This window comes from Nelumbo lutea, chromosome 5 (assembly GCF_056320005.1).
Source record: "Nelumbo lutea isolate HS-2025 chromosome 5, American lotus-T2T, whole genome shotgun sequence".
In the NCBI taxonomy this organism is placed as follows: Eukaryota; Viridiplantae; Streptophyta; class Magnoliopsida; order Proteales; family Nelumbonaceae; genus Nelumbo; species Nelumbo lutea.
Window position 1 is genome coordinate 3,498,702 of NC_142688.1, and position 22,929 is coordinate 3,521,630.

The following is a 22,929-nucleotide window of genomic DNA, read 5'->3' on the forward strand; positions in this document are numbered from 1 at the left end:
AAAATTATTTTATATTTTATCGTAAGTGATAACTCACAATAAACTATAGTCATTTCTAACACTTGTTTTTCTGAATTTTGTATCAAAAGAACCAAAAAAAAAAAAAAAAAACATCAACAAATAAATACTAATGAAACATAGGATTAATATATATATAGTGAAAGTTGAGTTAAGATCTAAAATCTAGAAAGTATGAGGTTTTAAGGGATGGGAAGAAGGTTGGGTTGGGCCCAACCCGAAATTGATTTTGGGTTGGATGGGGTTAGGATTGAAGGAATTTAGTTAGGGATAGGGTTAAACTTAGGGTCGGGGTTTAGAACTTAGGGTTGGACTAGGGTTGGCCTCAACCCGACCTAACATGGCCGACTTGCATCCCTATCGGATCTACAAACGCATGCCAGTTATTATCCTGATTGCCATCTATTCTAAGTAGGAATAGCAATATTTGGGTTGACTTTTCATATACAAATGGGCACATATTATTCATGTTATTAGAAAAATACAATATTGGGATTATTAAGTATTTCCAATTTTACAGATGAAAACTGAAAACCCAATCCAGAGAGAGAAGATCATCATCTCTCATCTCTGTATGAATTACGAACCACATCCTATAAATCGCATAAACATTGATACAGCAGAAACGAAAAAGCAACCTGGAAATCAAATTAAACTGTTGAAACCGGGAAAAACGTAAACTTTCTTATTTATATCCGGTTGATCAAGTGGTTCATTTTTGTCTTCCGCTGGGTTCATGTGTTCCCTTCATCATGGCTACAAACTCCTCATAATTGATTTTTCCATCCTGCATAGTATAATCCATGTATGAAGCTCAAATATTTCTTATGTCATGGAAATAGGTAACAAAGATAAAGAGAAAAGGAAAAAAAAATGAAAGGACGTTTACAAATTAAAGAAAAAAAAAATACTCACTTTATTTGTGTCGACATCATTAATTATTTCATCTATAGTAGCTTCATCACCCATTTTATATTGAGTCAGCGCATGTCTCAGTTCATCTCTTGTGATAAACCTGGTGAGAGCAAATTAAAATAGGTAAGGTATATGACTTTTTAATACATATCATAATTAGGGCCATGACCAAAATGGTGGAAAGTGCAGCAAAATATCAGACACTGGATTTCACGTGGCTCAATTTTTGGAGCCAAGAAAACACAGTGCTTAGGTAATAGATTTTGTGACTCTTTTCCATCCCGATTTTCTTTTTCTGCCCCAATCCCAACACAGTTTAAATGTTCTCACCCTTTGGCCTATTTTGAAAAATTATCAAGTATTCCATTGAGTCATCCTGATTCAATTTTCAAACATAAGAATAGGAGGATTCTTCTCAATCAAGTGTAAGGACTAAACATCCAGAACTTCATCAAGTGGATTATAAAAATCCCAGAAGAAGCATCCAATTAATCATCTATTTTTCACGAACAACAATCCACATAGAATCCCACTAGCTGTGCAATGGGATTGGGACCTCAGTTGATATATCTATTTTTATTGTACCATGCTTCTAATCCTTTTCTTCTACATGTGAACCATCCAACCTTCAACATCAAGCTAGTAGGTAAACCAGAAAAAATTAAACTGAGGTCTACTATAGCAAAATTAAATACGAACCCACTGCCATCTCTGTCAAAATACTGAAAAGCCTTGAATAAATTATCTTCTTGCTCTAGCCTATGGCGATGCATGGTAGCAGCAGCAAATTCAATGTAATCAATGGTCCCGTTCTTGTCGACATCAGCCTGAGAGCTCGAAAAAAATGTTGAACATCAGGCATATAAAAAATACTGAAAAATTAATGTCAAAGAGACAGTTATTTAGTATCTTACAGCATCCATCAACTGCTTGATTTCATTCTCGGTTAGCTTGGATCCCAGTCTAGACAAGCCAGTCTTCAGCTCTTCATAGGTAATTGCACCACTACGATCAGTGTCCATGTTGTAGAACATTTGTTGCAATCCCTTGATTTCCTCTTCTGAAAGGTTTTCTGCTATTACCTTAAATAATCCAACAAACAAATTCAGAATCATGGAGATGTGATATTATACGTCGGCCACATGGAAATTACTTATGATTATTGGAATTTAACATCAGTTATTGAGTGCCCACAAGGTGGGCCACGTAGAAAAGGCATATATTATTGATCATTGGGATCCAACTCATGCATGTGGTTGGTTAATATGGTCTTTCATCAGATGGAAGGTCTGGATCTATTACATCCTCATTCGATGTTATAAAACCTCTTTTCAGTGCAGGCTTCAAAGCCAGTAGAGGAGTACAATGTACATCTTCTACCTAGAACTTTTTACTGGAGTTGTAAGGTACAACTGAATGTTGGTTCCATAAATGTTCGCATATAATTTCATAAGGATAGATCCAAAGATGTGACAAGACTTGTAACTACTGAGTAACTAACCTTCAGAGCCATCTTCTTTAGCTTGTTCATTGCTCTGAATTGCTTCATTCTAGTCAGAACAGCACTATCAAGAGGTTTATCAGAAGCTTCACCATCTTCTTTCAACCATGGATGCTCTGTTTCATAGACCATCAGACCAATAATATCAGTAGGTCTATAAGTTCCATTTCTTAATGGCAAGTGCACCACATATTCTAATATGGACTAGTTTTGACTAGTCTTAATCTTGCCTGCTGGAATAAGCCATAACTGAAAGGCATTAGGCAAAAGAGTGGAAATAGCCTGGTTTTTGGTATCTGAATTACTCAGTATATGGCTTCATCACTTAAGGGAAGGACAGAACCATAATTGTTTCTTCCTATCATAATTTAATATGTAATTCATTACTAACCAAGAGCTTGGGAAGCAGTAATCCGTTTTTTGGGGTCACGTGTTAACATCTTCTTGATAAGATCCTTTGCAGAATCTGATATAGAAGGCCAGGGTGCACTTTTGAAGTCAAATTGTCCTTCTATGATGGCAGCATATATTCCTTGATCAGTCTCTGAAAAGATTCAAACCAATTCATTCATTAGACAAGTTCAACTATTAGTTTCAGAAATGAGAAACCTAAAACCAAGTCCATGGTTCATATGCATGATGTAGGTGGACTGTTCGAGTGCCTTTATGTCCACCACATATACCTCATAGACAGTTGTTATGTTTATGAAAGGCCTCTTGATTCTTGGATATGGTAACTCTAACTCTAAAAACAATATCTTTCCCACAAGAGAAAATGATTAAAACAGAAATTGTTTACCAGCCCAAAATGGAGGAGAACCACATAGAAGAATGTATAAGATGACTCCTGCACTCCAGACATCTATTTCCTTTCCATAGTTCCGGTACAACACCTCTGGAGCCAAATAATAAGCACTTCCTACAAGCTCATGGTAAGATTTACCTGGAAAGCAATTGTCAAGGCATGAATTCATTTGAGAAGTTTTAAGGAGCTGCTACATTACTATAAACATGTCATAAGAGTTTGGATCTGCTGACCACAATACACTGGCCACAGGACAGCCACAAGACACTACAGAGGCACATGGGGAACATCTCCCATGAATGACAACATACAAGCACGAGAAATGTTCCCAATAAGTGTCCGTAGGGTCTTGTGGCCAGAAGATCTGGACTCATGTCATAAACAGGGAGCAAAAGATATAATCAGGAATGTATTTCAAATGTCAAGCACAGAAAGAATTGAATTTACTAACCTTTTCTATAACTACCCGAGTGATTGGCAGTTTGGCATATGTTAAATGCCTTACTTATGAGGTCTTGTCAGGTCAAGGAATTTTCTTTCTTCTTGCTAAGGCAGAGGTCAAGGATTCAAGTATCCTAACCATCATAGGTTAGGTGAGCATGAAAAGTCTAAAATGGATTGGATTTTTATGGGATATACTGAGATTCAAATTCAATTCATTAATATTCAGATTTGAATCTTATCCATTCGATTCAGTTTGGACTAAGATCATATTCAGATATTGCATATCTTTAATAAATTAATTGGAAAAAATGATCAGAATATGATATATTAATAGAAAAGATGAACCAAGAATCATATATCATGAACAAAATGACTTAAAAATAACTTCTATGAAACTTGGACCTACGACTCTTTGGTTAAGATACAGCATTCAAACCAACTTTACTAATATCATTAGATTTGAATAAAAATCAGATTGGACCGAGGTGGATCAATGTGCAATCCAATTATAAACAAATTGAATTTGGGTTGCGTTTCATTACTTGTTGAGTTTTGGATATGTTTGAGATCAAGCCGCTGTTTCTTTTGAATGTCTCATAATCAAGTTTCTGAGTTTGCACACTGAAAATTCTTGTTATCTATCAAACACAATATACTAATATGAACATCATTCAATGGATAGGATGGATGAATGGTTTTTTGTTTAGTAGTTGGTGAAAATGGAGTGGAATGACTAAATAGAATTCCTATAGCCAACGTCATATTATTGTGATAAGGTTTAGTTTAGTTGAACTAAGGTATTAACAATGGAGGCAGGTTTAAACCCCAATTCTGGGGATCAACTGAGGGTGGGCCTTGGCGCAACGGTTGGGTTGCTCCATTGCAAAGACGATAAGGGATCAAATCTTGGAAACAGCCTCTCTGTATATTTGCAGGGTAAGGCCGCACGCATCTGCTCTCTAAAAATGACAAAAAACAAATTTTATAGTTTAGAAACTATACAATTTACGGAACATGATAATAACCAGATGAAAACATGTTTCTTAAAACTAGAAATTCAAGAACATGTTTTTGGTTTTGTTTTATTTGTTGAACCTGCAACATGAAAGACAGTTCACATTGGAGAAGACCCCCTACATCTTCCTTCTAAAAGGAACTTCATTCTTTATCGAGAAATTGTGTTACTCCAGTGAAAAAAAAAAAAAAAAAAAAGAAGAAGAAAAAGAATTCAGTCTAACCGGGTCAAAATTCAACCTGATTGCAACTTTCATATTAGAGGAAACTCAATCAAAGAACAATGGAAGTGTCAAAAAGAAACAACCAATATAGGTATCACACCCACCCAATGCATAATTTAGAAAATAAGAGCAAAGAAAGAAAGAAAGAAATTGCAGCTAACCTTCTTCTATGAAGACAGAGAGACCAAAATCAGTAGCTTTGAGCGGAGAATTCTCATCCCGACTAACCAGCAAAAAATTTTCTGGCTTCAAATCCCTATGCATCACCCCCATGAAATGGCATACATAGACTACATTCACAATTTGTCGACCTATGGTCGCCGCTTCACGCTCTGAATAATTTCCCTTTGCGGTAATTCGGTTAAATAGCTCTCCACCCGAGCATAGCTCCATTACTACATGAACATTCTGCTTATCCTCGTAAGCTCCCTTGAACTCCACAATATTGGGTTGCCCCGTGAGATGCTGAAGGAGCATTATCTCTCTCTGAACATCTTCAATGTCCCTCTTATTCACAAGCTTCCTCTTTGATATTGACTTGCAAGCATACTTCCGTCCGGTTGCCTTTTCGGTGCAAAGATAGGTGATCCCAAACTGCCCCCTTCCCAGCTCTTTATCAAGATCATAAATTGAGGTTAAATCGCAAATGGGTTTTCCTAGAATGGTTCCAATCTGGGAAGAAGAAGTGGCTTTGGATAGTGAAGTTGGAAGAGAAGCTGCGTTCGATTGCTGATGAGGTTTTTTGCTTTGTTGTTCTTTGGTTTTCTTGGACGGTTGTTGAGTAGGCCTGTCTGGAGATGAAGTGATTGGAATTTGATAGGTTTTGGTGAAACAGATACCCATTATGGGATATGGATTTTTTTTTTTTTTTTTTTGGCTTTTCTGCGAAATCTCGAATGATGGGTGTATGATTTCTTGCTGGTGTATTTAAAGATTTTGAAGATACAGTTCTTGCATCCATTTGCTTTTCTATGTGCTTTGCTTGCTGTGCTTTTTATACTCTATTGGGTTGTTCTCGTTATTACAGTTCATCACCTTTTCATTGCTACAAGTTCTTTGCTTTGAAATGGAGAAAGACAGAAAAGGAAAAGTTCGCCGTGTCCGTATTGATTTTCACGATTCGAAGTGTGAATTTTTGAATTTAATGAAGTCTAATTTTTTTGGTGGAATAATGAAATTTAATAAAACACTTAAATTTCTTAACATCAGCTCCATAACTCAGATTACCTTTCTGTTTAATTCATAGAAACGAACTTTCACTACCGAATATCAGAGAAAATCCATAAACGGTGTGCATTCCTTGACAGTTTGGGTTGAATTTAACAGAACAAAACTAAGGAAAAAGGCAACCAGTGTAGAATAGATATGAAACAGAAAATTCCCATTTACCATTACCAGAACAGTACTCAGAGAAGGTGAATTTTGGAACCAATTGTGTCAAGATAGATTAGTTAGATAGTTTGATTGTGATCGAAGTGATTCCATTTGGCAATTCGATGAGATAGCAGGCTTCATGGGGGGAGTGGACTGCTCTGCCAATGCCGATGGGAGTTGTCAATTCTCCCTTTCTTTTTTCCCATCCGAGACCCAGCCACTTGTTTCATGGGTTTCTACTTTCCACAACAAATTCTATCTACTTTTGGCTGAATTTATAATATCTGGTTAATTTTGAGAGTTGGGGACCTAATTTCGCCAATATTCTTCCAGGTCGAGTCCATAGTACTATACTAGTTAGTTTCCATCTCTTTTAGCCGAATCTGATAGCTAAGATCGAATGAATTAAAACCAATCTTTAGAACATGATGGCCCCTCAGAACCGCATCAGTGTTACTTTGGAAAGCAAACTTTTAAGATTCCTTGCTTTTCTTTGCGAAGTCAGTAATTTAGGGTTCTAGGTAAGGGGGTAGTGCAGTCTGAAACGGGCCCAGGCCCAGCTGTAAACGGTATCCGATGGTTCAAACTTCTAACTTGATTAGCCAACTGATGGGGTCGGGGTGGTTCAGTTCAGTTTAGAGGTTTTTTTAAATATAAAAACCTCCCCTGAGATTTCTGACAATCATATAAACCTCCCCTCCAATTTTATTTTAAGAAAAACTTTCCTTGAATTTTTGAAAAACTCAAACACAAACCTTCCTTCCATCACCGATAGAGACGGAAAACGTTTCAGCGATGCATTATTTTTTAAAATATACATTTTACCTTTACATGTAATTTTATTAAAATAATTCTAAAACTCTTCCGATCTCCCACCCCTAAACTAGCTTCAATCCATGAATACATCCAGAGATTTCCATCTATATATACTCTAGTCTCAAAAATCGAAAATGCACCGATAGAAGAATCATTGTGATCTCCAAACAGTGACCACATTGGTCTGGACCTTCTGTCAAAATGTTGCAGGGCTCCATCATCAGAGGTGAGGGTGGCTTAAATAGATGAAACGTAACAGGAATCCCACCTGTCCAGTAATTGACATTGCTTTCCCATTTTAGTTTCAACTCACCTGAGACATCCATGGAGGGATTGTAGTAACTTGACACCAAGTTTCTATTAGCAGCTCGGAGTGTTTGACCAACATATAGATTATGGCCTTAAAATATTTGTTCCCTAGCTTGAACCTTGTCTCCTCAATGACAAACTTTTAGGCTTCAATTTCAGACCTCCAAATTTCGGATGCCATGGTTGTTATGCTCATGGATCATCTACCGATGTCTCTAATTCTAGCGGTGGATGTATAGAATTCACATATAAACTAGCATAAAATTTTGCCCAATATTCTCCATACTGCATTGTAGTTTACATCCTTTCGTCTATCTAACAAATCACACCCTTCCACTTGATCATTGCACATGTGGGAAACGGATTCGATAGAAGCAGATACAATCAAGATAAAATTGCAGGCTGGAAGCTTATCTCACCATAATCCTGTAAAAATTTCTTGTGACAATCGAATGCGTTGAGTCCTCAAATATGAGCTTGATATTGTCTGTAAACATCAAATTCAAGTGAATGTAATGGAAGAAGAATAGGATCCAAAAATCAGGATAAATAGAAACTCAATGTTTTCTCTCTTCTCGAAGATCGCCAATTTGATTGACCTAAACAATACCGTGTCAAGCCCCAAGTTAACTTTTTAATCTGAACCTTATTTGCTCACGATTGTTAACACAAACGATGTCAATGCAGGAAAGTAAGATGAGAGTGTTTCCTTCCTCGAAGTCACCCATTGTCCCAATGTGGTAGAACGGGACAGTTGGCTTGACAGATTAGACTCCAAATACCACCATTCTCATCCTTGAGCACACTTTCTATTACAATCAAGTTTATGGTGGCTGAATGCTTTCGGGGTGGGAGATTGAAAGAGGAGAAAGTAAAGTTTCTTTTAGGATTTTTTTTTGTCAAATTTTATGTAAAATAAAAGAGTAAAATGGGTATTTTGAAAAATAGTGCACCGATGGAAAATTTTTCGTCTAGGTCAGTAATGGAATGGAGGTTTGTGTTGAGTTTTTCAAAAGTTCAGGGGAGGTATGTGTTAAAGTGAAACTTGAGGGGGGATATTTATGATTGTCAGAAATCTCAGGGGAGGGGGGAGGGTGGCTCGGTTGATGTATTAGTTGGATCACTCCAATATAGATGCGGATTTTATTCATACAACCAACGATTATTAGTGGTGAGTATCACCAAATACCAAACAAAAGAATATGATCTATTTATAATTGGATTAAATATGAATCCACCTCTACCAAATTTTATATTAGTTTTTTCTTTTTCTTTTTTTTTTTGTGTTTTTCTCTATTTTTTTCTGTGGCTGTTTTCTGGTTTTTCTGTTTGTATTATTTGTAACCTGATAATGTATTATTGTATTTTGGTTTGTGATGTGATATAATTCAATTTTATTCAATTTATATATACTAGTGTAAGAGTACAACATACTATACTAGGAGGGGACCCGTGTGATTCATAGGCTTTGTTAAGTGAAAGATAAATAATAGAAATACATAAAGAATTTATAAATGTTTTATATTTTAACTTTTTAATAACCAATCCAATCGAATTCAACTCGAGCCGATCATTTTTCTAGTATTTTCTAATCAGCTTGGTTCAACAATTTTCCAACCCAACCAAGTTAGGTCAGTTTCAATTTGGCCACTTATAAACTGATCAAAACTAAACTAACATGACCAAGTCAGGTGACTGGTTCCATTTTTCCCCAAAACCGGATTTTTGCAAAAAAAAAAAAACGTTGATTTGGTCAGCAAACCACTGACTTGTGCATTTGAACCATTTGAGATGTTCAATGATTTTGACTATTTTTTATTTTTTTGTTAAAACGGGTCGATCGTTCGACCCAGGAACCAGACCCCTGATTGGTTTGTTTTTCAGGTCAGTTTTAAAAACCTTGGTTTAAACCATGAATCTTTGCATGTTAGAAAGGGTAAGCAGAGAGTTTCTATATATGACCCTAGAACTTAGGTTCCTCATTTTGAGTTGGGCATGGTGTTTAAGCATGCATTAAAAAGTAGAAGGGACATTAGTTTTACTTTTAGGAAGTGTGAGTCAAGAGAATTAGGGTTGTGTGCACATATAAAGATTGCCCATATATATTTTATGTAGCATTGGACAAGAGTGGTGAAAATGAAAATCTTTAGTTGAAGACATGTTCTAGAGCACAAATTGTGAGTGGAGTTTTAAAAACATAAGGCTGCATTTGGTAGAGGTATAAAATCGAACTGGGTTAAACTTTACACCCCGGTTTGATTTTGTAGACATTTGGTAAACATGTAAAATTACATGTTTATCATTAATTACATCGATAATGATGTAATAAACACATCAAAATTATCGATGTATTTATTACATCTCTCTCTCTCTCTCTCTCTCTCTCTCTCTCTCTCTCTCTCTCTCTCTCTCTCTCTCTTCTCTCCTAACATCAGGTGGTGTCTATCGGCGGCATCGGAGCAAATCTAGATGGGTGTTCTCTGCTTGGACGTTCTCCTTCATTGCTACCACCTCCGACGGGGTTTGATTGGGGGAACTTGGAGGCCAATTCAGATGGGCATTCTCTGCTTGGGCATTCTCCTTCACCGCCACCACCCCCAACGGGGTTTGATTAGGAGAACTTGGAGGCCGATTCAGATGGGCGTTCTCTGCTTCTGGGTGTTTTGCTCCTCCATGGCTGCAGCATCTTGTTGTTCCTAGGCGTTTTGCTCCCATTGGTGGCTTTGTCTTTTTGCCCCTTCTCTCTTCAGAGCTTCTAAGAAGGGAGATCTTTACACCCCGATTCCCCACTTTTCTCTCTCTCTCTCTCTCTCTCTCTCTCTCTCTCTCTCTCTCTCTCTCCCCCTCCCTCTCTAATAAATCTCTCGCTACAACAAGATATAACCAAACAAGATGAGTGTAAATGGGCACAGTGGCCGGTCCATATTTTACACTCTCACCGAACCATCGCTTCTCTACTCCATCGGTGTAAAAGTGCATTTACACCAGAAACAAATGCAGCCTAAGGGTATATTCAAAGGTTGTTATGGGTTGGTTAACAGAACAGAGCTAAGTCATTTGGAGGGCGTTCTTTTTTCGGATTTTGAGAGGGGGAAAGTTTGGTTCCCATTGATCAAGAATCCCATGTTCTTTTTTTAGATTTATGTGGGAACCAGGAAAATTTTATTTTCTTGGGTATCACTTACCCCCATCTCTTAGGTGGATAAATAACTTTCCCACCTAAGGGGAAAGGTTGCCAATAGTTGAATGAGACAAAAATGCTCCTTTTAATAATGAATTTTTATGACTAAAATGATCATAAAAATTTTATGACTATTAGCTCGCACGGATGAATAGGTTAGTGAATTTTATGGCTGACAAGAGGTACTAAGAAAGCATCTATACTAGCACCCTTGTAATGCTCTTTTTCTAGTGTGTTCTTGACCTCTTACACTTGTACTTTCAAGGGAGGTTGCACCTCGTGCCCCTCTTTGGAATGGTTGTAAACTTGTAACTTTTCTTATATATTAGTAATAAAATAACTTCTTAATTAAAAGAAAAACCTATAAACCAAATGATTTGGGGGAATATCATTAAAAAAGGCATATCAGCACCCTGATACGATATAATACGCCTGATAAGGGACACATTGCACATATATTAAAGTCGATTTTGTCATGTCAGCAGGCTTTTCTTTTCTCCCCACCCTTCTCTATTTTATGGTTTTTTTTGGATTTTTTATTTTTAAAAAATAACCTAAATAACCAATTAACTGTAAGACTTTCACCACTCCTCATTAAGTCACCATTAACTCTTTCTTTTCTTTGTCATTAACTCTAGTTATTTTCCTCATTAGCCATGCCATTAAGTTGCTTAAAATTCATTAACTATTCTTTTAATTCTTCAATAATAAACCAAAAACACTTTACCAAGGGATGATAATTTCAGCCCAGCCCGGGCCCAGGTCTACAAACTTCAAGACTGGATTTGCAGCCCACAAACAAAGAAAGTTTAAAATTTAATTAATAAATAACATTATAAACAGATAAATCACCTAACCATAATGCTTAGGTTGGACATAAGGGGCACTTTTTGTTTCAATTTCAATTAACAAAGCGTATGCATCGTATGTGTCTCAACAAGAAATCTATACACACGCTGAAACAAGGGGGGAAGTGCTTTTGTTACTTGCATTTTACAAAAGCAAAAGAATAGACAATTACCGTCAAAGAGCCCTTCGCTTGACAATTGTAGGATGGCAAATGGAGAGAAATTTCTGTTTGTTCTTTCCCACACTGTAGGTAGATGGGTCACTAAAGGCAAACTGGATTTCCTACTCACTTTCCCTACCCCCTCTCTACCCACTGTGAATTGCAGCCACACATCTCTATTATAAATTGAGAAATGTGTGGCTACAATTCAAGGCGGATAGAAAGTGGATAGGAAAAGTAAGTAGGAAATCTAGGTTTAAAGGGCAATGGTTTATGGCTTCAAGCTAAACAAACGTACATAAGAGGGATCTTTGACATTCAAGGTAGGGCTACCAATCTGTTTCTCTTATTTTCTATCAAACCAAACATAGGCCATGTTTGGGAGTGCTTGAAAATAAGTGCTTATTTGAGTGGGAACCATACCATTAAGCACTTATTTGTGTTTGGGAAATAAGCCTGAAGTAAATGCTTATTTTAAAAATAAAGGGCTTATTTTTTTAAGTCCAAATTTCCAACTTTTTTTAAATATTCATACAATAAGCACTTATTCAAAATTCTCCCAAAATTAACCCCAGTTAATTTTTAGAATACCAATTATAACGCTTTTACAAAAGCACTTTTACAAAAGTATTTTTATGAAAACACTTTTACAAAAGCACTTTTTTGAAAATATTTTTACGAAAGCACTTTTACAAAAGTAATTTTATGAAAACACTTTTATAAAAGCACTTCTATCAAAGTACTTTAATTATTCACTTTGGATTGGATATTTTGAAATTTTGAAAGAAAATGAAGGACCAAAGAGTCACAATTGCTTATTGGAGAAAAAGACCACCAAACACCCAATATAAAAATAAAATAAGCACTTGAAAAAGTTGGGTGTCAAATATAAATAAGTGCTTATTTGAATAAGCACTTCCAAACATGGCCATAGACTTAGCAACCCACCTCTCTTATTTGAAACCAATAAAAGCATAAGGTTTCTTATTTATATCCAGTTGATCAAATGGTTCATCTTTGTCTTCCATTGGGTTCATGTGTCCCCTTCATCATCGCTACAAACTCATCATAATTGATTTTTCCATCCTGCATATGTAGTGAAAGTGAAAGTCAGATAACGTATCTCTTATGTGGTGAACAGAGGGAACAAAGTTAAAAGGGGGAAAAATTTGAAAGGACGTATACAAATCAAAGAAACAATACCCACTCTATTTGTATCCACATCATTAATTATTTCATCTATAGTAGCTTCATCACCCATTCTATATTGAGTCAGCGCATGTCTCAGTTCATCTCTTGTGATAAACCTGGTGAGAGCAAATTAAAATAGGTAAGGTATATGACTTTTTAATGCATTATCATACTTCGGGCCATAACCAAAATAGTGGAACTGCAGCATAAGATCACTCTGGATTTCACGTGGATCAACTTTTGGAGCCAAAAAAACACAGTGCTTAATAAGGAAAAAAAATGGGAATGCTTTTCCATCCTGATTTTCTTTTTCTGCCCCAATCCGAACGTGAACACAGTTTAAATGTTTTCTCAGTTCTCACACTTTAGTCTACTATAGTTAAACCAGAAAAAATTAAACCGAGGTCTAGTATAGCAAAATTAAATACCAACACGCTGCCATCTTTGTCAAAATACTGAAAAGCCTTGAATAAATTATCTTCTTGCTCTAGCCTATGGCGATGCATGGTAGCAGCAACAAATTCAATGTAATCAATGGTCCCATTCTTGTCGACATCAGCCTGAGAGCTCGAAAAAAATGTTGAACATCAGGCATATAAAAAGTAGTGAAAATTTAACGTCAAAGAGAGTTATTTAGTATCTTACAGCATCCATCAACTGCTTGATTTCATTCTCGGTTAGCTTGGATCCCAGTCTAGACAAGCCAGTCTTCAGCTCTTCATAGGTAATTGTACCACTACGATCAGTGTCCATGTTGTAGAACATTTGTTGCAATCCCTTGATTTCCTCTTCTGAAAGGTTTTCTGCTATTACCTTTAATCCAACAAATAAATTCAGAATCATGGAGATGTGATATTACATGCACATCAGCCACATGCAAATAATTTTATGATTATTGGTATCTAACATCAGTTAATGAGTGCCCACAAGGTGGACCAGTAAAAAAGTCATATATGGTCTCTCATCAGATGGAAGGTCTGGATCTATTACATCCCCATTCGATGTCACAAAACCTCTTCACTGCATGCTTCAAAGCCAGCAGAGGAGTGCATCTTCTACCTAGAACTTTTTACTGTAAGTTGGCAACTGGAAGAGTTTATGGTAAATGAAAATTTTGGAAAAATAAAACGAAAAGAGTAAGCTAGAACTGATTGTTGGTTCCACAAATATTTGCATATAGTTTCATAAGGATAGATCCAAAGATGTAACAAGACTTGTAACTACCAAGTAACTAACCTTTAGAGCCATCTTCTTTAGCTTGTTCATTGCTCTGAATTGCTTCATTCTAGTCAGAACAGCACTATCAAGAGGTTTATCAGATGCTTCACCATCTTCCTTCAACCATGGATGCTCTGTTTCATAGACCATGAAACCAATAATATCAATAGGTCCATAAGTTCTCTCTCTTAATGGCAAGTGCACCATGTATTCTAATATGGACTAGCTTTCTTTTGTTTAGTCTTGATCTTGTCTGCTAGGATAAGCCATAACTGAAAGACACTAGGCAGAAGAGTGGAAAAAACCTGGTTTTTGGTCTCTGAATTACTCAGTATATGGCTTCATTACTGAAGGGAAGGACAGAACCATGATTGTTTCTTCCTATCAGATTTAATATGTAATTCATTACTTACCAAGGGCTTGGGCAGCAGTAATCCGTTTTTTGGGGTCTTGTGTTAACATCTTCTTGATAAGATCCTTCGCAGAATCTGATATGGAAGGCCAGGGTGAAGTTTTGAAGTCAATTTGTCCTTCTAGGATGGCAGCATATATTCCTTTATCAGTCTCTGAAACAAATTCATTCATTAGACAAGTTCAACTATTAGTTTCAGAAATGAGAAACTAAAAGCAAATCCATGGTTCGTATGCATGATGTAGGTGGACTGATTGAGGGCCCGTATGTCCACCACACATACCTCATAGACAGTTTTTATGTCTGATGATAGGTTTCTTGAATACGGTGAGTCCAAAAAAAAAAAAAGTATTTTCCTGCAAGAGAAAATGATCGAAACAGAAATTGTTTACCAGCCCAAAATGGAGGATAACCACTTAGAAGAATATATAAAATGACCCCTGCACTCCAGACATCTATTTCCTTTCCATAGATCCGCTTCAACACCTCTGGAGCCACATAGTAAGCACTTCCTACAAGCTCATGGTAAGACTTCCCTGCAAAGTAATTGTAAAAGCATGAATTCAGTTGAGAAATTTCAAGGGGCTGTTACATTACCATAAACATGTCATAAGAGTTTGTACCAGATGACCACAATACGCTGGCTACATGTGAGCCACAAGATGCTACAGAATTACATGAGAAACACCTCCCTTGAATGACAACATACAAGCACAAGAGATGTTCTTGATGAGTGTCGTCTGTAGGGTCTTGTGGCCAGCCTATTGTGGTCAGCAGATCTGGACTCATGTCATAAACAGAGGGGAAGAGAATACAATCAGGAAAAATATTTCAAATATCAAACACAGAAAGACTTGAAATTCTTGAGACTGAATTTACAAACTTTTCCATAACTACCCAAGTGATTGGAAATTTGGCATTGTGTTAAATGCCCTACTTTTGAGATCTTGGCAGGTCAAGGGTTTAAGTATCCTAACCATCCATCATATACAGTTTTAGAGGTGCTTGGGTGGCAGACTTTTGCACTTCGCACCCTGCCCATGATGGATTAGGTGGGCATGTAAAGTCTATAATGGGCAATTTTGAGTCCTGTACAAGACCAAACTAAATAGTTTAGGGCTGCAAACAGATATTAAACCTATGATTCTTTAGTTAAGATACAGCATTCAAACCAACTATGCGAATAAATAAATAAATAAATATATATATATATATATATATATTTGAATAAAAATCAGATTGGATTGAGGTGGATCCATATACAGTCCAATTATAAAGGAATTGAATTTGGATTGCCTTGATTGGATTGGATTCACAAATTTGATGAAATACTATTTGCAGCCCTACCAGAGATGCTCATTTCAAGCCACCTTTTTTCCCTTCATTACTTGTTGAGTTTTGGATATGTTTGAGATCAAGCAACTGTTTCTTTTGAATGTCTCAGAATCAAGTTTCTGAGTTTGCACATTGAACATTCGTGTATCTATCAAACACAAATACATTATTGTGAACATTTTTTTATGGATAGGATGGCTGAGTGGTATTTTGTATAGTAGCTAGTAAAAATGGAGTGGAATGACTGAATAGGAATCCTGTAGCCAATGCCATATAGTTGCGATAAGGCTTAGTAGAGTTGAATTGAGGTACTAACAATGGAGGCAGGTTTAAACCCCAGTTCTGGGGATCCACTGAGGGTGGGCCTTGGCATAACGGTTGGGTTGCTCCATTGCGACCTGGGTGACCAGGGTTCAAATCTTGGAAGCAGTTTTCTGTGAGTCTGTGTATCTGCAGGGTAAGGCTGGGTACATCTGTCCCTCCCCAGACCCCACATTGGTGGGAGCCTTGTGCACTGGGCTGTCCTTTTTACAGCGTTGTTCTACAACATGAATGTTTTTGTTTTCATTTGTTATTGAAATTGCCATATCAGCCAAAAAAACAAAAACATGTTCTTGAACTTTGTTTTCGTTTTGAAATGGCAAAACAGGTTGGTTTTGTTTCAAAAAAACAAAAAAAAAAAAAAACAATACATGTTTTTGAAACCATTGAGAATGATGGTTTCTAAAACGGAAAAAAAATGATAGTTCAAAAATTATATAATTTATGGAACATGATATTAAATAACCATATGAAAACACCTTCCTTAGATTAGAAATTCAAGAACATGTTTTTGGTTTCAGTTTGAAAAACAAAAAAATACTTGTATAACCAAGAACATGTCTTCTATGTTTTTTATTTTAAGAACCTATTTGTTTTCAAACCAGCTGGTTTTGTTTTATTTGTTGAACCTGCAACATGAAAAACAATTCACATTGGAGAAGACCCCCTACAACTTACTTCTTAGGGGGCATTCTTTTTTTGGATTTTGAGAGGTGGGAAAGTTGGTCAATGGGATTTTGATTCTCATTGACCAAGAACCCCATGTTCTTTTTTAGATTTATGTAGGCTCCATTTGGGAACGATACAAATGGAGTGTAGACCCTGGTTCAAGGTAAATATTTACTCTAGTTTAGTTTTGTCAGTGTTTGATAAGAATACAATTATGCATTGACAAATGACAGAAAATACATTTTCCAATGCATATTTACATTCAAAATGAGATGTAAATGTACATCAACAAAAAAGAAGTAAATTTGCATTCAATGTGGGATTTTGTTAAAAAAAGGCATATATTTTATTGGGATCCATGTTTGCATCCATCACAGCTAAAAGTCTGTTTGATAAGAAGGTAAATTTGGCATTGCAAAACTAACACAACTTTGCATTTACATGAATCGTTTTACACTGCATATTTGCATTCACACTTTATTTGCATCTTCCCAAAGGGAGCCGCAGGGACTAAGGAAAGTTTATTTTCCTGGTACATCTCCTAGGTGGGTTAACTTTCCCAAGGGGAAGGTTGCCAACATTTGAAATTGAATGAGACAAAAATTCCATTTTTAATAATAGATTTTTATGGCTAAAATGGAGATTGCTTTATTTGCATGGGAAATAAAAAAACATGGGTAATCTGTAAATGCACTTACCTGTGAAAGTGTTTCCCTAGAAAGACTTACCCGGGTAAGTGCATTTACCCGGATAAATAACTTTACCAAAAGCGAACAGGGCAAAGGAACTTCATTAATTTCTTTATTGAAGTCATGGTGCACTAGTTAAAAGGAAAAACAGGGCATTCAAAATCATCTGAAGGAAGAAAAGTCCAGTCTAACCGGGTTAAAATTCAACCTGATTGAAACTTTCATATTAGAGGCATAAACTCAATCAAAGAACAATGGAAGTGTCAAACAGAAACGATCAATATAGGTATCACACTCACTCAATGCATAATTTAGAAAATCAAAGCAAAGAAAGAAAGAAATTGCAACTAACCTTCTTCTATGAAGACAGAGAGTCCAAAATCAGTGGCTTTGAGTGGAGAATTCTCATCCCAACTAACCAGCAAGAAATTTTCTGGCTTCAAATCCCTATGCATCACCCCCATGAAGTGGCATACGTGGACTACATTCACAATTTGCCGACCTATGGTCGCCGCTTCACGCTCTGAATAATTTCCCTTTGCGGTAATTCGGTCAAAGAGCTCTCCACCCGAGCATAGCTCCATTACTAGATGCACGTTCTCCTTATCCTCGTAAGCTCCCTTGAACTCCACAATATTGGGTTGCCCCGTAAGATGCTGAAGGAGCATTATCTCTCTCTGAACATCTTCAATATCCTTATTCACAAGCTTCCTCTTTGATATTGACTTGCAAGCATACTTCCGTCCGGTTGCCTTTTCGGTGCAAAGATAGGTGATCCCAAACTGCCCCCTTCCCAGCTCTTTATCAAGATCATAAATTGAGGTTAAATCGCAAATGGGTTTTCCCAGAATTGTTCCATTCTGGGAAGAAGAAGTGGCTTTGGGTAGTGAAGTTGGAAGATAAGTTGGGCTCAATTGTTGTTGAGGTTTCGTGCTTTGCTGTTCTTTGGTAAATGAAGTCATTGTTTTTGTGAAACAGTTACCCATTATGGGAGAAGGATTTTTTTTGCTTTTTCTGCGAAATCTCGGTTGCTAGGTGTTAGATTTCTTGCCTCTGTATTTAAAGGTTTTGGAGATACAGGTCTTGCATCAATTTGCTTTTCTTTGTGCTTTGCTTTCTTTGCTTTTTATCCTCTATTGATTGTCCTCGTTATTACAGTTCATCATCACCTTTTCATTGCGTTCTTTGCTTTGAAATGAAGAGAGAGACAGAGGAAAAATTCGCCGTGTCGGTATTGATTTTCCCGATTCGAAATGTTAGGTGTCAGAAGTTGGAGATAGATATAGAGCCATAGAGGAAAGTAGGAAACAATATATTTGAATTTAATGAATTTGATAAAACACTTTTTTAACATTAGCTTATTGCGGAATTGCCTATTGTGCAAGTCGGGCTGGGCCGGGTTTAAGCGTCCTACCCAAGATTTTAAAATCGAACCGAATAACAAACCGTTTAAAGGTCGGTTTTCAGGTTGAACAGTTTGACCGTTTGAATCGAATAAACGGTCTGTTTTAACAAAAAAATAAAAAAATAACCAAATACCATTAGACAATTGAAATGGTTCAACCACCCATTAACAGTTTGCTGACTAAACCAATAGTTTTTTTTATCAAAAAATGGTTATGAGGTAAAATGGAACTGATCAAGTGACTAATTCCTGAATTTTCTAATCCGACCATCTGATCCGGTTTTGAAAACCATGGTCCTACCACTAAAGCTTGAGCCTTAAGACATAAGGCACGAGTGCAAGCTAAAGTCTGAACCGTTGGCTCAATCCAAATTAAAATTTGATGTATTTGGATTGGTTTCGGGCCCAAGCCGGGTTAGGATTAATTAATCAGTTTATACTAAATTTATATATATATATATATATATATATATATATATATAAAAGGGCAAGGGTAAGGGTAAGGCCTCGACCCGACCCGAAACAGAAAATTCCCATCTACCATTACCAGGACGGTATTCAGAGCAGTTGAATTTTGGAATCAATTGTGTCAAGGTAGATTTGTTAGATCGTTTGATTGTGATAAACACAAGTGATTCCCGTGGCAATTCAGTGAGGGGGACTGCTCTGCCAGCAGATGAGGATTGAATGAATTAATACCAATCTTTGGAACATGATGGACCCCAACAACGGCATCTGTGCATTCAGTATTATGTTGCTGGGGAAGTAGACATTTAAAATTCTTTGCTTTTCATTGCAAACTCAGTCATTTAGGATTCTAGGTAAGGGCTGGTGCAAACTTGAATTTGAATTCAATCCCATAAAAATGATCCGAGTTTGATCCATATATAATTGGATTAAATATGGATCCACTGCTATTAAATCTGATATAATTTTGGGTTTATATATGACATAAATCATTTCTGTTTAATTTATATATACTTGTGTAATAGCATGTGCTCATGTGTACAAATAGGTATTCGCTATATATGGTATTTGCATTTAATCTTTATAACGCATGGTATATGCTTGAATGTTGTGTTTTTACTCAATTGTCGTAAGCTCAAGTTTCATATAAGTAATTTTCGGTTTATTTTGTCCATAAAGCACAATATCAATGTCATTTTTGGTTGATTTTATTAATAATATTTTGATTTTTTTTGTTTAATTTATCTACATTATTCCAATATATAATTGCAATCCAAATTCAATTTAATTCCAATGTAAATTAGATGAATAAGATACGATTCAAAATTATATATAAAATAATCAAATTTGAATCATATATGCAATTGGAGTCAATCCATTTGCAACGCTAGGCCCAATCCTTAAATCGGGTGACAGTTGATCCATATTGGGTTTGGGGTTAGAAATCTCATCCATGTTCCAGAATCTAGGTTGGAATGGGCTTTTAAGTTCAGGATTTGAAAGCCCAACCGAAGCAAGTCCAGCAGTACATGCATCAAAGAATAACATTTGAACTTGTTCTTTTTGGGTTGAGAGTAATTACATTGTGTTGGTCCTGACTCCAGAACCTCAGTCAACCCACCCAACAAAATGAATCTAGCATTAAAACAATATTCTCTATTGATGAAAAGCAATTAAATTAAGTAAAGGAAGGAATCTTAGCATTAAACTTATCTCCTCATTGTTGAAAGGTACAAACCATAAAATGATTTGCAATCAGTATTAGGCATTTCCTTTGAGAAATATTCCGTTATATGTAAACTTCATTAAATCTCGTGGCTATCCCATCGGTGAATTCGAATTCAGTCCTCACAGAGCTTTTTATTACACCGTCCTTATAGCCAGTTGTACCTGTGCACAGGAAAGCAACATCACATATTCACAGTACCAAACATAACCTTCATATGAACCCGGATTTACTATTTACTTTCTCTACCCCGCCCTACCCACAGTACACACAGCATATCTCGAGGGTGGTGATGGAGAATGTATGTCGTTGATCTTTTATCAGGTTTTTTTTTTTTTCTTAACCCCAAAATTTACTCCAGATGGAGATGGAGGAACGACCACCTTAGAATTTATTAATCAACCAATTTCAAAAGGAAGGTAAAACAATACAGGAGAAGATATAGCCCGCCTTACCCTATGTCCTCAAGGGTAAAATAATACAGGGAGGACATAACCAACTTCTAACTGGGTAAAGCTTAATTTTTATGGATATTCTAAGAGTAGGATGTATCTTTAAAAGCAAATCCAAAGAAATATATATGTTCTTTTCAAAATTTTTGCAAAAGAAATGTTGTGAGATATAAAATATCTCTCTCTTTTATTTCTTTGATAAACACTCTCAATTCTTTTATGTGAATAGAACCCAAAAATATAATATACTTGTACAAGTTATTCACACTGAGGATTTCAAACTACGAACTTGTACACCTCAAGAGTCGAGATACAAAAATTTGCAACCTTGCATGTGACTTTGAAGTCCAGAAGTAATCGTCTTGAGTAGGAGTGTCGATGGACCGGTTTTGGGTTGGACTCCATCAAAATCAAAATCCATTTGGACGGATTGGATGGACCAATAAGACATATTAAATTTGGACGGATTAGACAGACCAATATGACATATTGGATTGGACCCGGTCCGTCTACAATGAATTTACATTGGATTGGGCTAATATCTAGTCCATTGATAAAAGATTAGAACATAGGTGTCAATGGACCAGGTTTGAGTTGAAACCAATCTAAATTAACAAGAATTTGAACAGATTAAACAGTCTCTAAACCGGTCCAAAATGATCTATAATATTCATTGGATTGGATTGGACCAAGTCCATTTGTAATGGATTCACATTGGACTGGACCGGATTGAACCAAATCCAGTCCAATTGACACCCCTAATCTTGAGAACATGCAGCCATGAGTGAAAAAGTTGATATTTGATTTTCTAGTTTAGTCCTTCATTTAATGGTGGATGGACCTCCTTTTTAAAGAGGCTGCCCAACTCAAATTTTGATTGAAAGGAAATTTTGTGTAATTTATCAATCTGATTTTTAACGGGACGGTTGGTCAATTCAATTGCAACTTCCTTTTATTTTGATTGTCACTTAATTGTGATTGTACACTACTGATTGTTAGTTTGATATTAGATTTCAATATGGGACTAATATCCAATGAGATCGGCTTCCGTCAAAGTACAGAAATATTCTCAATACAAGGCCGTAAAGGCTTCTTTAACAGAAAAGCCGAACTCATACCCAATTCCCCCTCTTCAATTTGATTTGTAGTACACCCCACCCAACATTCTCTTGCGTCTTCGATTTACATTGGCCCCACTCAGTACTTCTTGACCAATACGCTAACGTTACTGTCAATTGGTCCCACACAAGGCATTCGTTTGGGCCAATATTTTCCTCTTATGAGTCCAACATATCCATTCAATTTTCTCTTTTTTTTTAATTAACTTTTTCTCCTGTCAATAGGCGGATCCTGATTCTCGATTCCGTTCTTCTAATCCGATACGTGTGGAGTTGTGGACTGTGGACTTGATCTGCAATGATGCAATTTGAGTGGGCTTTGTTAAAGTTTAAAAGAGCCCAGGCCCAATACTGCGTAAATTCTTTGGATGTTGTACCAGTGTGGGTGCAGCTTGGGCGAATTGAGTTGGGTTGAAATTCAATCCAAGTTAACCTAAAAGTGCAAACCTCGGGTTCGGCCTGATCCAACTGAGATTAAGCCCAATTTTATCAACCTAGGCCTTGGATTGGGCTTGGGATTGGTCTGGGCCAAAATGGATTAGAAGGGTCTGGGCCAAAACCAAGTTTGGCTCAGATCATTGGCCATTTTATATGGAATAAAATCAAAACAATGTTCAGAATAGGGCTGTCCATAATAAGACTCAAACCGACTAAATCGATCAAACTGACCAACCTGGTTCGATTCAATCCGAGTTGGCCCGTTTTTCTTTAGCATCGGTCGGTTTCGGGTTAGAAAAAAATATAAACCGATGGTTTGTTTTCATGTATGAAAATCGAAACCGAACCGACTTAGATATATATGATATATTTCAGTTT

General features: G+C 36.5%; 2 protein-coding genes across 5 annotated transcripts; both read right to left on the reverse strand.

Moving 5' to 3' along the window:
* Nucleotides 1-455: 455 nt before the first annotated feature.
* Nucleotides 456-6,548, reverse strand: LOC148849877 (calcium-dependent protein kinase 29-like). The gene is made up of 8 exons (XM_088946429.1): nucleotides 5,083-6,548; nucleotides 3,234-3,377; nucleotides 2,826-2,978; nucleotides 2,435-2,550; nucleotides 1,848-2,015; nucleotides 1,633-1,760; nucleotides 934-1,033; nucleotides 456-805 (listed from the first exon to the last, which is right to left on the reverse strand). Exons 1-8 carry the CDS (start codon nucleotides 5,762-5,764, stop codon nucleotides 731-733), a joined length of 1,566 nt encoding a protein of 521 aa, XP_088802555.1. The 5' UTR covers nucleotides 5,765-6,548; the 3' UTR covers nucleotides 456-730.
* A 5,852-nt stretch (nucleotides 6,549-12,400) lies between these two features.
* On the reverse strand, nucleotides 12,401-18,700 carry LOC148849878 (calcium-dependent protein kinase 29-like). 4 transcript variants are annotated; one of them, XR_016099563.1, is made up of 8 exons: nucleotides 17,798-18,700; nucleotides 14,824-14,967; nucleotides 14,433-14,585; nucleotides 14,038-14,153; nucleotides 13,447-13,614; nucleotides 13,230-13,361; nucleotides 12,818-12,917; nucleotides 12,401-12,696 (listed from the first exon to the last, which is right to left on the reverse strand). XR_016099563.1 is itself a non-coding variant. In XM_088946430.1 (8 exons), the coding sequence occupies exons 1-8, from the start codon at nucleotides 18,429-18,431 to the stop codon at nucleotides 12,622-12,624; spliced, it is 1,518 nt and encodes a 505-aa protein (XP_088802556.1). In that variant the 5' UTR covers nucleotides 18,432-18,700; the 3' UTR covers nucleotides 12,401-12,621. The 4 variants fall into 4 exon arrangements, 2 of the variants coding, with proteins under 2 accessions (XP_088802556.1, XP_088802557.1); XR_016099564.1 differs by having other exon boundaries at nucleotides 12,814-12,917; XM_088946430.1 differs by having other exon boundaries at nucleotides 13,234-13,361.
* Nucleotides 18,701-22,929: the final 4,229 nt, after the last annotated feature.

Excerpts from the sequence above, each read along its gene's own strand:
- LOC148849877 (XM_088946429.1), bottom strand. The coding sequence starts at position 5,764 with ATGGGTATCTGTTTCACCAAAACCTATCAAATTCCAATCACTTCATCT. Across the intron at positions 3,378-5,082 it reads CTCTGTCTTCATAGAAGAAG|GTAAATCTTACCATGAGCTT; the intron begins GTTAGCTGCAAT and ends ATTGCTTTCCAG. Across the intron at positions 1,034-1,632 it reads TTTGACAGAGATGGCAGTGG|GTTTATCACAAGAGATGAAC; the intron begins GTTCGTATTTAA and ends TGCTCTCACCAG.
- LOC148849878 (XM_088946430.1), bottom strand. The coding sequence starts at position 18,431 with ATGGGTAACTGTTTCACAAAAACAATGACTTCATTTACCAAAGAACAG. Across the intron at positions 14,586-14,823 it reads TTATCCTCCATTTTGGGCTG|AGACTGATAAAGGAATATAT; the intron begins GTAAACAATTTC and ends AATTTGTTTCAG. Across the intron at positions 12,697-12,817 it reads ATGATGTGGATACAAATAGA|GATGGAAAAATCAATTATGA; the intron begins GTGGGTATTGTT and ends CTACATATGCAG.